The following is a 13,974-nucleotide window of genomic DNA, read 5'->3' on the forward strand; positions in this document are numbered from 1 at the left end:
GGCGAGCATTGTAAGTGTGTCGTAAGAGAAAAAGCCATGACCGAGGCACAGAGAAAACAACACGGTCATTCTTTTGCCTTGTCATTTCAGTTGCTTTACCGTGTAGAGATTAGGAAGGAGCCTATTTTTGAACCTCCACTTAAAGAGTGAGAAGAAATCCTGACTAACTTTGAGAAAATCCTAAATCAAGTTGTTTTAATCCAGTGTTTGCAGTTATTATTGCACATACAGTAAACGCAAGCTCATATTGCACGTGCTGGCAATAAAACCAATAAAAGGAAGTGATCCTGCTGATTTCAACCTCCACAAAATCAAGACTGTCATCTTGTTACAGTAACCAATGTAATAAAGACGATGTAGCTACAGCAGGTAACCGATAAAATAAACATGTTATGTAAGACACAGACTGATGAACAGTCCACCAGTGGCGATGTTTTCAACAGAATAACAGCTCTGGGAGCTTGCATGCTTGTTGACATGATTCCTCCTTTCGTGTCTCCAGTCGAGGTTAGAATAGGCAGTTTCTAGTCATGGTCTGCACAGAAGCGAGTCACATGCTTCGCAGCAGCCGGCTGTCTGTCTGGCGAACAGGCACAGCGGAGCAAAAAATAGCTGAGATGGTAACAGTCTGCAGTGCCGCAAAATAATAATAATAATAATAATAATAATAATAATAATAATAATAATAATAATAATAATAATAATAATAATAATAATAATAATAATAATAAAAAAATACTCAGCCTTGAGCTGCAGCAGTTTTTTTTATCGTTATATAATTTTTTATTAATGTTCTGTGATCATTTATTTATTATTATTTTTTTTTTTACAAATGTATTGTTGTTTGGGACTCTTTCAACAAAACTGATAGTTGTTTGTCTTCATCAGAGGCTGCTCCTCTTCTTCGTGGTCACAAGACTGGTCACAGGGGCCATCATGACACTTAGGCTTGTCATATGCATCAGCCTCTGTGACCTCCTGCTGCATATTCTGGTAGATTACCTGAGGAAAGAAGCATTTAATGGTTTGATAGGTGCAACATATTTTATTTAAAATACATCTGCTGATTCCATGTTTTGTCTGTGACAGAGACATCAAAGATAACCAGAGCGAATACAAAAAACATTCTCAAAATTACAGGACTTATTCAAGGAAGAAAACTGTCCAAACAAACTCTACCTATGTAGAAACATAATCTATTTTTATTGCGTACGGTGGCCTTAGAGGTTATCAGGGATTTACATCGCAATGGAAATATTTTTACCACATGCTTCATTGTTAATTGTTTAAGTAAGACATACTAGAGAGGTTTTGAGATTTAAAAACACATTTCAATTATTTGTTTTAAAACAGCCAGAGGGAACTTGCCTCAGATCATTGTATTGTGGTGCAACACAAGCACATCCAAGGTGGTGTCACAAACAGATGACCAGATATTCTCCTTTGTGATTTTCTAATTGAGAGTGGAGCTCATTATACTGATCTGGAATCAGTAAAAATAGCCCCTGAGTATCATGCCACCACCACTATGTTTAACTGTGGGTATGATGATTTTTTTCATTTAAATTTTATGGCAGATGTAATCGGATACAGGCCTTCAGTCCTGTTTTGGACTTGTCAGTCCACAGAATATTTTCCACAAGTCTTGGGGATCATTATTTTGTTTCTGACAAATCTAAGACAAGTCTTTGTGGGGTTTTTTTTTGTTGAAACATGAACCCAAACCTAAACTAAGTCAGTGGAGCCCTGCAGAGCTCTGGATGTTGTTCTTGGTTCTTTTGAGACATCTCAGATGGGTCAACACTCCTTTTGATGTTCAACATATTAAATTTTTTTTTTTTTTTGTGGATATTGGTTCTCTGTGAGGCTCACTGGAGTCCTGTAGCTGTAGAAAAGGATGCAGTGCCCGTTGAGATTATTAGCCTACTGTGTGCTGCCAAACAATAGATAAATGATTTCTGGAGGTATAGTAGTGATCTGATCTGGGCATAGATAGTTTATGATTTAACAACTTATACTTTCACAAAGGTTGGTTTGGACGGTCGTTTGCTCTTAATGAATGAAACCATCATTAAATATACATTTAGAATGTTCTGTTTATCTTTCAAATTTTATTAGAAACTTCATCTAGAAACTGTAGTTGTTGAATTGAATTGTTCAAGTGGTACAAAATCTGTGAGGGAAACAAAACCATGTGATGCTCCAGACCAAATGTGTTTACTTTAATTTCATTTTCACAGAGACATAAGAGTTTGCTCCTTAGCCTAATTGATTTTTTTTTTAAAGGACAAACAGAGGAAATTTGTACAGGGGACATTGTGCAGATGTAAAGGTTTAGAGAGACTCAAATGATCGGAATGTAAATAAATTGCTTGTTTCTCCAGGAATCACTGAATTTCAAATGCCAAGCAGCAATTTTTGAGGTTTGGGTTGGTAGGAAACAAACTACTATCTTTTCTTTTAGGGATTCTGGGTCTGGTTTAGAGGGTCTCCTTGCTCGTTTTTCATTTTTAAAATTCCAAAACTTTCTTCACACATATAGCACAAATGAATAACAACATTCCCAGTCTAACTCCTGTTACATTGCCAGTTTAAAATGACAGCCTAATGGTACTTGGACCAATTGTATTTAGTGAAGTGATACTTGATGAAAAAGGTTTGTGAATCGCTAACATAATCAATTAGGCTAAAGAACAAGTTCTTTTGTCTCTGTGAAAATTGAGTTGAAGTAAACACGTTTGGTCTGGAGCGTCACATGGTTTCACAGATTTGATCCATCCTGCCTGGAATCACACTAACTCACCTGCTCCTCCTCAAGATGGCCCCCCAGTAGCTTTTCTATCATTTGCCCGATTTTGCAAAAGGTCGGACGCTTTGTGGGTTCCAGATTCCAGCACATTTTCATGATGGCGTACCTGGAACAGAACAGAAAGAGGGGTCTCGGTGTGACACGAGCTAAACTATAAAGCCAACTCTGGCAACACTCGGCGGGACCAGTGAAGGTAGTGATGCAGTTCAATAAGAGAGGCTTGTTCATAAGAATCATCAGCCCACAATCCCATTTTGAGGCCGTGAAATAGCAAGTTACACGGCTTCCTGGCGCTGCGATCATGTGGCTAACAGGCAGAACCGAGGCCTGACTCACAACAGGACAACAGATGATCATGCCCTGACTCTGATTCAGTCCCTTCCATTTCCACAGCTCAGCGATTCCGACTCGTGTGACGACGGTGCTAAATTGGTGTACACAGATGCTGCGGCCCCTCCAGCCCCAGGACACAGAGCAGAAAGGTTTTAGTTTTTCACTCCTTCACTTTGCAGTTTAAGCTCGCTGAATTTGAGAATGAGCGAAGTAAAACCTGACATAAAGGAAGTGTTTCATCTGGCTATCTCCTGTATCAGTAATTTCAGATATGAGACAGGCCCAAGGACATCAGAACGGAGAGAAAGAACCTCTTTGTTTGGCTGCGATAAACATTTGCACAGTTGGCTGCTTCGTCTGTGTGATGCTGTACTCGACTTAGAATTAATCATCAATATTAATGTTATCATCTTAAAGTCACTTGCACATTATTTCATCAGTTACATGCAAGCCAGCAACAAAATACTATTATCACTGCTCATGCACCGATGGGCTGAGTGCTGGGAGGCAAATATCATGTCTGAGTTAATTGTAAAAACCCTGCTGATAGTCACTTGATGCCCCACTCAATCCCATCTGATAAGGAGCTCGGCAGAGCTTTATCATTGGAAATTGGAAAAGAGGTTGCTGAGCCGGTTTCTATAAGCAGAATCCTGCAGACAAGGTGCAAGAGCTTACATTTGTAGTGGAGCAAAGTCAGGCTGGGACATCTGATAGCCGCGCTTCACCATCTTGTAGAACCTGGTGTCCACAGCCATGCTGGGATATGGACTCTGGCCTGAAAGAAAAGCCAGAGAGCTTGACACGTTTGCACGTGCCTCATGAGTGGAAAGGTGAATACGAGGTAAGCTCTGAGATTATTCCTACCTAAAGAGAAAATCTCCCATAAGAGGATGCCGTAGGACCAGACGTCACTCTGCACAGTGTAGACACAGTCAAAGATGCTCTCTGGGGCCATCCACTTCACAGGCAGACGGGCCTTCACAAACAACAATATGTTAAATCAAACAACTCAGAATGAATAAAATAATGACTCTTACAAGTGAAAACAGATATGTAAAGATACAAACACTTTTTTTTGTCTGACATGAAGGAACTTGTCTGATTTCAGATAATGCAGAAATACAGCTGTTTTCATTTGCTAAATTCCAGAATAATGAGATATTACATCACTTTCTTCCAATTCAGCAGATTACAAAGATTGGTGCAACAATGTAGTGACTTTGTAAGTTTCAGATTAATTGTCAAACTTTAAAACAACATGAGGATGTCAAGCCCTTATACTATTCTGGAAGGAGACAGGTTCTGAGTCCTAGAAGATGAACATGTTTTGGAGTGAAATGTAAATATCAATCACAAATAAAAAGCCTCTGTGAAGATGCTGGCTGAAGCCAATGTCATTATCCACATGGGCTGAAAAGCCACTCTGACAAAGAAGGCGTTACTCTAAAAGCCACACAGAACCCTAGAAGACTGTTCATAAATACCCTCAGGAACAAACACCTCAATTTTTGGACACATCTAATGTGATGAAACTTAAAAACAGACATCATAGACATGTTTGTGTATGATGAACAAACATGCAAAACATTTGACTCATGTTCAATAACTATGAGAGTTATTGAACACTAAGGAAATGTATGGCAACTTCTGAGAATAAAAGTAAAAAGAAAATCTCAGATTTTTTTTTTTTTGTTTAGAAATTATTTGGTAATCCTGAGTGACCATTAACAGGGGATAGAATAGAATAGAATTCAACTTTATTGTCAATACACGTTAAATGCTAAAAATATCTGTTAACATTTCAGTTTGCACAATTTATTTAGGAACTCAAGAACTGTAGTGAAGATTTTTTTTTTTGACCCAATCTAAAAATTGTAAGTTACTGGGTCTTATTCAAAAGAGCTAATCCTACTTTAATTAATGATCATCACAGAACTTTTGGGAAAGCCAGGCATTAAATAAATATCTCTAAGATCTTTGATAAAATTAGGATTAGCTTATTTCAACAATTTCTTTAGCCTCCTAGTTATCATAAATTACATTTTTAGAAATGTTTAGTACATTTCAACTAATGTTTCCAGGACAATATGGCCTCATTTACTCATAATTCAGTGTTGCCATCTTAATTGTCTTTTTTTTTTTCTTTTTTTTTTTTTACTCAAAGTTTATCAAATTTACTCAGTTATTTTATATGATACTTTTTGCTATAAGTCTTTCAGGAACTCTTAACAAGTTGTTTCACACTGCCGGTAAGCTGCCTGGAATGAAACTACTTTCTATTGTTTTTGTCTGTCCTGAAATAAATCAGGTATTTCAAAAAAAATAAATAAAATGAACAGTCGTCTTATGAAAACTAATATTTAGCCAAGACTGGTATGTCTGCTAAGCTGTGGACTGCAAAACCAAAACCAAGTATAATATGCTGACAGGAAGTACTCAAAAGTCATTCTTGATTCAATGTGTTGAAATGAAAATAAAACCGGATAAGACAACATTACGCAACACATTTTTGTTTGAGCATTTTGGTGAAAGGTGTGACACCATCAGTCTTTTGCATATTTACTTAACGTTGTCTTAATGTGAGACTCTCACTGCATGGGACAAGGTTAGGTAGGGTTACGGTTAGTCAAAGTTAGCACTTACGTTGCCCTTCACAACATAGTTGGAGTCATTCATGATGTCTCGTGCCAAGCCAAAGTCACAAATCTTTGCCTCTCTGCGGCTGGTCAGGAGGACGTTCCTGGCAGCAACGTCTCTGTGGATACACTGAAGAAAGACAATGCCACACAGTTTGTGTCCTTTTATAAGGTCTTGAAATATAAAAAGCAATCAGCTTAGTGTGTTTCCCTAATAGAGCAGCAATTGTATGATGAAAAGCTTCAAACTATTACCAGTAAATGGATATAAGACATGCAAAGAGGGAAATTCCCACTCTTAACACCCAGCGAATAATTTCACACGCTTCCTTTTACAGTGGAACAGTCATCAGTGGAAACGCCCTCGCTAATGTCTGTGACTCTGTCCAGGAATGGAAACGGAGCTGCTCCTATTTATATTTCATGTCTCATAAATTTTCTATATCCTTACATTTTTAGCAGCAAGAAAGTCAAGGCCCTGAGCGACTTGAAGGGAGAATCTCAGCAGGTCGTCTATGTCCAGTGGCCAGTCACCAGTCTCCTCGCAGTCCGTTTCTGAATGAGAATCAGAGAAAGGTGATATTTAGTGAGTTGTTCTCTTTATGCTATTGTTTGGATACAATCTCTGGAGCTGCTTGTACCTCGAGATTGTTCCGTATTTGGCAGCTGACTGGGTCTCATCTCCAAGTAGCTGCTTGAGGCGAAGCTTGAGATCCCGCTGTCACTGTGAATCAATTATCACGATAAGTGGGTTTTTCTTCGAATTCATCCTTTGCTATTAGGTCCCATGTTTGGTGACGAACCTTCTGACAAACTGCTTCTGAATGCAAATGTTTTTATAATCAGTCGAGCTCTCGCCGATCTCGGGAATATTCATAACGAAGTTTACAAAAGTCTCTGCTTTCTGGCGAAGGAAGTTCAGTAGGTCACCGAGGCTGCAGTACTCAGTGATCACAAGCACTGGTCCTGGAGAGGAAACACAGTTTAAAAGGGTTTTCATGCAATTTACTTTGTAACACTTGATTTTCCATGGATTCAACAAAGTTTCATAAGCATTTTTTTTTGTGCCATCTGACCTCCGTAAGTGCAGGCCCCAAGCAGATTGACTATGTGTTTGTGATGCCCCAGGTGACTTAGGATCTTCAGCTCAGACATCAGAGCCTCCCTCTCATCTGAATGGGCGCTGGCTGCAGATAAATAAATTTTTTTTAGTGGTATTTAACCTTTATAGAGATTTACGTGGAGTAAAATACAGTGTCTCTGACATACAGCAGATCTCACCTTTTAGCATTTTCACAGCCACACGCATGACATTGTCCTCCTTCCCCAGACCGTAAGCCGTCGCTTCAACAACTTTTCCAAATGCACCCGCACCCAAAATCTTTCCTGTTTAGCGACAAAGCACACAGGCAGATCATTTCTAATCCTTCTTGGTGTGTTATTCATGGTTCTACATCATTCATTTGTATTTTCCACTCCAATAACTATCTTTATTTATAGCTATCCTATTGCTGTAGGCTACGTTGGGTGTTTCAGATGATTATTTATTCTGAGTCTGGTTCTGCTGAAAGGTCTTGTTAAAAGGGAGTCATTCCTCTCTACTGTCTCCATATGCTTACTCAAGTAAATGACTTTTTTCAGTTGAGCTGCTTTTTTGTAGTGGCTCATGATGACATTTGTTCTAACTTGTTGATTTATCAATACACATTTTTCAAGTGAATTGAGTTAAATCTAATAAAAAAAACAACATTTATGATTATGTTTTCAAATAAAAATAGGCACTTAGGTCACCTAGTTTTAGCTTGTCTCTTGGAAACTCCCATTTCTCGTTGTATGGCAGCTGTGTGGGGTCGATGAAAGTGTAATTGTTGCCATCCCTTGCTTCTATGATCTTCCAACGGATTTCGTAGCGGGGTTTCTGCAAATTAAAGTCAGAAAACACCTCTTCAGTTCAATTAAATCTGTAAACTTTCCCGTAGTCCATAATTCAGGATGAAAACCAATCACCATGTGGAGCTCTCAGTATACCTGCTTGTATTTGTAAAGCAGAATGGCCAACAGCACCAGGAGGATCGCTAGAATTCCTGCAGCTCCACTCAGGGTTGTCATAAAGAGCTTGTCTGTCCGATTAGAGAACAAGCAAACAAAATGAGAAACTGTGATTGCAATCTTTAAGACCTAGAAGAAAAGCCAGATCCTCACCAGACACCTCCATGGCAAGTGTGTCTCGGCTCACACCAACGAGGTTGAAGGCTACACACTCCACTGTCATCCTCTGGCTGGACGGTCCAACCGTAAGGACACTTTCCACCTCCACAGCTCCGTACTCTTCCCTCTGGACTTCCACAGTGGGAGCCTGGAGAGGGATGGCCAGTTGCAAGCCTGATGTATTTTCATTACACCTAAGCCACAATGAGAAAACAATGGAACATTGAGAATCTTAATGTGTAATGTTAGGATAAACTTAGTGACAACTTATTAGTCATTGCAGTCGGGTTGTACTCACGTGGGTCGTATCCCCAGACACTGATACCAGATGATCCTCGGAGCCGGATAGCCAAACGAGGTACAAGTCAGAGTAGTTACGTTTTCCCATCTGACCACTGCATTAGGTCTCTCTGGCATTAGTTAAACAGAGAGAAAAAAAACATTGCAGTTTCACACATTGACTTTAAAGTGAACCTCTCGAGCAACAGTGGAGACAATAAAAAATTCAAAGTAGTTTAATGAGATTCTAAGTTGAAAGTTCTTGCTGCGGTTTTCTTAGATCCTAAATTACTTTAGTGAGATGTAATAAATCTTTTCCAAGCTTTTGAGTTATGGTCGTGCATTTCACTATGGGGCAGTGGTTGGCACTTTTGCCTTGCAGCAAAGTGTCATGGGTTCAAGTCCTGGCCTTGCCTTTGATTGTGCTCTCCATGCATGGATGAATTCTTTCAGAGTACACCATGATCAAAAAACATGACTGTGAGGTTAATTGGTCTTTCTGAACTGGTCTCTGGACTGAGTGTGCACATTTTTTTTTTGTCCATCCGGACAAAGATCCTCCAATCATTTTGTGATATTACACAAATTCTTGTAGGATTTTTGACTTATCTGAGATCTCCACATCATTCTGACAAAAAGTGCAATGCAATCTATTGACATTTATTTATATTTCTTGTATATTTGCATACAGTCTTTGCACATTGCCAGCTCCACTGTTTACGGCTACCAGTGGTATTGCTGCTCTTGCCTGCAGTTATGCTATTTTAGACATTTTTATTGGACATCACAAGTCCTTTGATCTTTAAAACCTTTGCAGGATCTCTTAAATGTACTTTTTAAAACAAAATTATTCAGCGTAACTTGCAGGGTTCAATAACCTTAAAATCTATCAGGGAGTCACGGACATATTTTTACAATAATAATAATAATAAAAAAATTACAAAGTTTACTTTAATTTGTGTCACTTACGATACATTTGGACTTGAAATGAGATGGATGCATTGGTCAAGTCACTCTTTGCATAGAAAGTATATTGTCCTTGCTCCTGTATGTTCATTCTCTTCACCTGCAGAGTTGCGAGGTATCTGACAAAACAAAAACAAAACAACAAAAAAAGATATTTTGACTGAAGAACAGAAACATTTATTTGAGTAAGAAGAAGTGACTAATTCTGCGGTTTGTATTCAGACAGTTCCTATGCATCACTCCTTCGTAAGTCCACATTTTAAAAACAGAACTTTGTTCTTCCCTTTAGAAGGTTTTTTGACCCGAGTGGAGATATGATGACCTTCATGTTCCTGGTCAAATTTACACAAAAATGCACTGACAGCATTTCAGAACAATTTCCTCTTCTGCAGTACTGTCCAGCAGTTGGACAAAGCTCTTTTTATTTCCAGGCTTTGCACCTGTTGTTGTATCGGATGAACTTGTGCTCCTGTGTAGATGTGTTGGGCGGTGTCGGAGTCAGCCATCCTTGCTCTGTTATATGAGGGTAGGCTTCAATGAGCAAGCTGAGCTCCAGGTCTTCTCCCTCTTTCACCACAACAGAAAGACCCTTGAGGGTCAGTTTTGGTGAGAGCTGGGGCAGCAGCCTGATGTAGGGCTTATCTGAAAAAAGTTCAGAAAATCAGCAACTTTGTGCATAACAGAGGTGAAACATAGGAGACGAATCTGTTTTGTTTCTTACCCACAACCAGCAGGTACGTAGTTGTACTGTTCACTCCGGCTTCGTTAGTTCCAATGCAGGAGATGTTTCCAGTGTCTGCAAGGTCCACAGCAGAGATTGTCAGGATGCTCTGGATGTCTAGACGATTTTCTCCATTGGAGCGAACCGTCTCTTCTACCATTGGGTTCTAAAACGAGAAACACAAATCTGAGCCAAAATCCAGATAAATGCTTCGGACTAGACTTCAAGGACGCTTCCCACTGACGGATTTGGTGGTGTATTTCCATGTGACGTTGTAGTTGAAGTTTGGATTGTGTGTTGTGCAGCGAATCTTAATTTCTTCCCCAACTATTCGTACATATTCATCTGTCTCCAAGAAGACATAAGGAGGGAAGCGAAGCTCTGCAGCAAAAAATAGATAAATAACAATAATAATACATTTATAAGTGCTTGACATTTAGAAGGTTTTAGTCAATCAGTTTTGCACGGCCAAGTGATCTCACTCTGAATGACGTTGATGGAAAACGCCTTGGAGGTCCTTTCCACCCCATTGACCGTGGCGGTGCAGACGTAGTCAGCGTTGAAGCTCGGGTGGAGGCTGTGGATGAGGATGCCTCGGTGCCTGTCCACAGTGAAGTTCATTCCGGGTGGCACAGTGGTGCCGTTATCCATGCGGAGGCCCAGATCGGTGGCTGAGGGGTCTGTTAGCAGGCAGGGCAGTAGGAAGTTTTCACCCTCTTTCCTCACCACACGCAGAGATGTGCTGCTTGTCCAAAACACTCGCTGTGGGTCTGAAATGGGGATCAAAATGCACGGAATCAGCCTTAATAACTACTGTCACACAATCATGCAACAATTCTCAGCTGATCCCACTCACCTTTCACATACACATGCAGTGAGGAGGTCAGATTATTGAAATTGGGATTAGCAGTGTAGAAGCACTTGTACGTTCCAGTGAATTCTGCCGAGGAGCGTTCCACCTTGAAGACGCGGACGTTTCCGTTGCCCCTGGATACATAACGCCTGTGTTTGGGCAGCCTGGGTTGCCAGTTTACAGGTCTGTTGCCTTCACACCTCAGATCCAAAGGCCTCCCGGCCCTAACCACCACCTCGGGGCCCGTCACCACCTTGGAATTGACTTTGATTACCGGCTTCCATTCCACTGTTTTAGCAAAATAACATATTTTTCTTTAGATCAATCAAGCTTTAGTCATTTTTTTTTTAGTTTGTCTGATCAATGAGTCAGAGTTATTTTGGAATTCAGCCTCCTTTTTGCTAAATTCTCACTTCTGTTTTTCATACCAAAAACCAAAAAAATCAGAATAAAATATCAGAATGGATTCAAGGACTGTTCCTGGTATTAATGTCTACGTTTTCAACAAAGAACACCAGAAGCACATTTAAGGAATTCATACATTAAATGAAAGCCTAACAGCTATATTTAGAGAATTGTGAGCCAGTAAATGTTAAAAGAGACCAATCTGAATGAATTATTTCGGTCTTTAAGAACAATCATGTCTTGGAGTTTGTTGATAGCAACAGTCAAGTATTATGAATCTAAAGAGGGCTCATTTTAGAAAGACTAAGTCACTTCTATTCTGGATTTTTCTTTCAGTGTCTGTACTTTCAGTAGGCTATGGTGTCAAAAGTTTCCCTTTAGAACTCTGTGTTATGAATCTCGAAGGAGAACTGAGATTCCAAGTTCAGCATTTCTCTATTCACCACAATATTTCTCACAGTAACTGGGATTCAAATGTTGTTTCATGGCAATCAGCAGTTCTGTGCTTAATTTACGTGTCTATAAACAACTGCCTCTTCAACCCTTTTGTTTAGTGAGTGAACTTTTCATCCAAGCTGAAAATAACCCCAATTAGATCTCATGAAGTGATCCAAGAGCAAGCAAAGCTATTCCATTCAGCTCCCAATCAGACCAAAATTAGAGGATTTCACATGTTCAAATTTAAATACTTTAATCTGCAAAATAATAGCTGGTGGGTGATAACCATTTATACCAATCAAAGCTGTGTTGAAATGCAGCAGGGGAAAAAAGAGAAACAATGTCAAGAATGGCACCACAAACAACTCATGATGTTCTTGTCAATTGTTCTGCTCATTAGAAACAGTATTGTGCACAATTTCTACAAACCACAAGCGAAAGCAAAAAAAAACAACAAAAAAAAACAAAAAGGCTCTCAAAGAAAAGTCTGTTATTTTGCATTTTATAAGTTTGTGGAGCAAATGGACATGTTCAATCTGGATTTGACTAACTGGTATACAGTTTTATGCATTAATCTACAACATCAAACCAGTGCCATTTAAATTGCCAAATTTAAATTGTGGAATACACACCAAAGCTTCAGCAGACAGGAACAGAAATAGGGCAGCAAAAAGTATTGTCAAGTAAATTTATCCTAACAGCGTTTGTCCCGTCTTACCTGAAACTGCAGAGGCCACAAGTGGCAGCAACAGTGTGAGGTAGGATTGCATCATGGATACACTCCAGACCTGCTGGTTAAAAAGTGACACTGGCTGCTAAACAATCCACATTTGACTAATGGGAAAGAGAAAGATGAAGAAATCAGAAAACTGTCTAGGAAGTTAGGTTATTACTGCATCCCTTCTTTTACTTCTCTTTTCCAGCCACTCCGAGAAGTTTTGTTACTAAGAAATAATTTTATAACTTAGCAAATTGAAAAAGCTAAATTTGACATTATTGAATGTTTATGTGAAATATTCTCACCTCTAGATGTCTTCAGCTTGAAGGAGGGATGGAAATAAGTTCCCTGTGTTTTGGAAGTTCCCAGCATCAAAGCACGGACATAAGAGTCCCTTCTGCCCTCTTCCTTTGTCTGTGCCCTTATTCCTCCTTTTTGCTTATTTACAGTCACACAGCAAACATCAGTGAGTGAGGGCTGGAGGGTGGAGGGAACTGTGCATGTGTCAAGGAGAAGGCGGTTCAACTTATCATGCTTGACAAATTAATGAGGCATTTCAAATTTGACAGAGAGAGACCCAGTAAAGACAGCAGTAGAGACGGGACTTTTCATCTGTTTCAGTGCTAACCAGTGGCTCCAAGGCTGTTTTGCCTGGTAGTAAATGGGCAGATATGATTGGGTCAGATTTCAGACTCTTAAAACATTTAGAAAATGATTGTGTGGAAAATCCTATTCAATGAAATTTACGTGATGCTAATTCACAACAACGTCCATCTCAATGCAAGTTGAATGTACAGAAGGCTATATTCAACTTGAATCAAATTCAGTCCAAACTGTAGTTAAGTCAATCAAATATATCTAGCACAATGGAATCTTATAGTTGGATTTAGACAAATTATATTCAGTCCAATCTACTCTGAACTGTCAAACAATAGACTCAAATAGACAACCAAGAATGCCAAACAATCTACAGTTAATTCCTTTTAGACCTGTGTTGCTTCAGCAACCAGAAAAGTGTGGTCTTTCTCTCCATCAGATACCTATCCATTTCTTCATGAGTGCCCAAGAACTCCTGAGGACTAAAAGTTTATTCAGTCCTCAGTCCTTCCATCATTGCTGGTGTCCATCAATAGGTTTGGTAGCTGTGGTTGTGACAGGCAACAATGTCTATTTGTCCACAACCTCCCTCTAAATATAGGAAAAACATTCCCACAGGAGTGAGTTGAAGACTTCCCAAACTCTCAATCATGGTATTTGTTATGGACATAAAATAAAACAGGGATAACCAGCACACCAAAATATTCGTAGGTTTTAATAAGGGAAAAATAGGATGTCCATAGGATAAGAAGTTCAAATAATTAAAAACTGCTTCAAATTAGATCAGAGAAATATGCCTGGTCTGAATCCTAATTCCAAGTTACTTTGTACTCCATCAGTGACAATGGTAAATGTCAAAAGTTGTCTAAATTGACCAAATATTTATCCTTACAGCACTACAGAGGGGGTCATATGAGTCTGCTTCTCTGCTCTATGTGTTTTAAGAATCTGGAGAAAGGGTACAACCTTGAGCCCTAAGACATTTTATGAGAGGTTCTTTGGGAATAT

At 39.3% G+C, this 13,974-nt stretch overlaps 1 protein-coding gene across 2 annotated transcripts; it reads right to left on the reverse strand.

Annotated features, from left to right (window-relative positions):
* Nucleotides 1-726: 726 nt before the first annotated feature.
* On the reverse strand, nucleotides 727-12,839 carry csf1ra (colony stimulating factor 1 receptor, a). 2 transcript variants are annotated; one of them, XM_044128057.1, is made up of 22 exons: nucleotides 12,675-12,839; nucleotides 12,370-12,439; nucleotides 10,812-11,096; nucleotides 10,438-10,725; nucleotides 10,200-10,336; nucleotides 9,956-10,121; nucleotides 9,675-9,876; nucleotides 9,238-9,353; nucleotides 8,288-8,399; nucleotides 7,984-8,183; nucleotides 7,810-7,901; nucleotides 7,573-7,699; nucleotides 7,063-7,167; nucleotides 6,858-6,968; nucleotides 6,585-6,747; nucleotides 6,423-6,505; nucleotides 6,233-6,336; nucleotides 5,789-5,911; nucleotides 4,010-4,121; nucleotides 3,821-3,920; nucleotides 2,804-2,915; nucleotides 727-1,002 (listed from the first exon to the last, which is right to left on the reverse strand). In XM_044128057.1, the coding sequence occupies exons 2-22, from the start codon at nucleotides 12,422-12,424 to the stop codon at nucleotides 856-858; spliced, it is 2,940 nt and encodes a 979-aa protein (XP_043983992.1). In that variant the 5' UTR covers nucleotides 12,425-12,439; nucleotides 12,675-12,839; the 3' UTR covers nucleotides 727-855. The 2 variants fall into 2 exon arrangements, with proteins under 2 accessions (XP_043983992.1, XP_043983993.1); XM_044128058.1 differs by having other exon boundaries at nucleotides 12,370-12,442.
* Between the last annotated feature and the right edge of the window lie 1,135 nt (nucleotides 12,840-13,974).

The sequence above is a fragment of the Gambusia affinis genome, linkage group LG09 (assembly GCF_019740435.1).
Source record: "Gambusia affinis linkage group LG09, SWU_Gaff_1.0, whole genome shotgun sequence".
NCBI classification, from domain to species: domain Eukaryota; kingdom Metazoa; phylum Chordata; class Actinopteri; order Cyprinodontiformes; family Poeciliidae; genus Gambusia; species Gambusia affinis.

Excerpts from the sequence above, each read along its gene's own strand:
- csf1ra (XM_044128057.1), bottom strand. The coding sequence starts at position 12,424 with ATGATGCAATCCTACCTCACACTGTTGCTGCCACTTGTGGCCTCTGCA. Across the intron at positions 10,337-10,437 it reads TTCCATCAACGTCATTCAGA|AGCTTCGCTTCCCTCCTTAT; the intron begins GTGAGATCACTT and ends TTTTTGCTGCAG. Across the intron at positions 6,506-6,584 it reads CAGAAGCAGTTTGTCAGAAG|TGACAGCGGGATCTCAAGCT; the intron begins GTTCGTCACCAA and ends ATTGATTCACAG.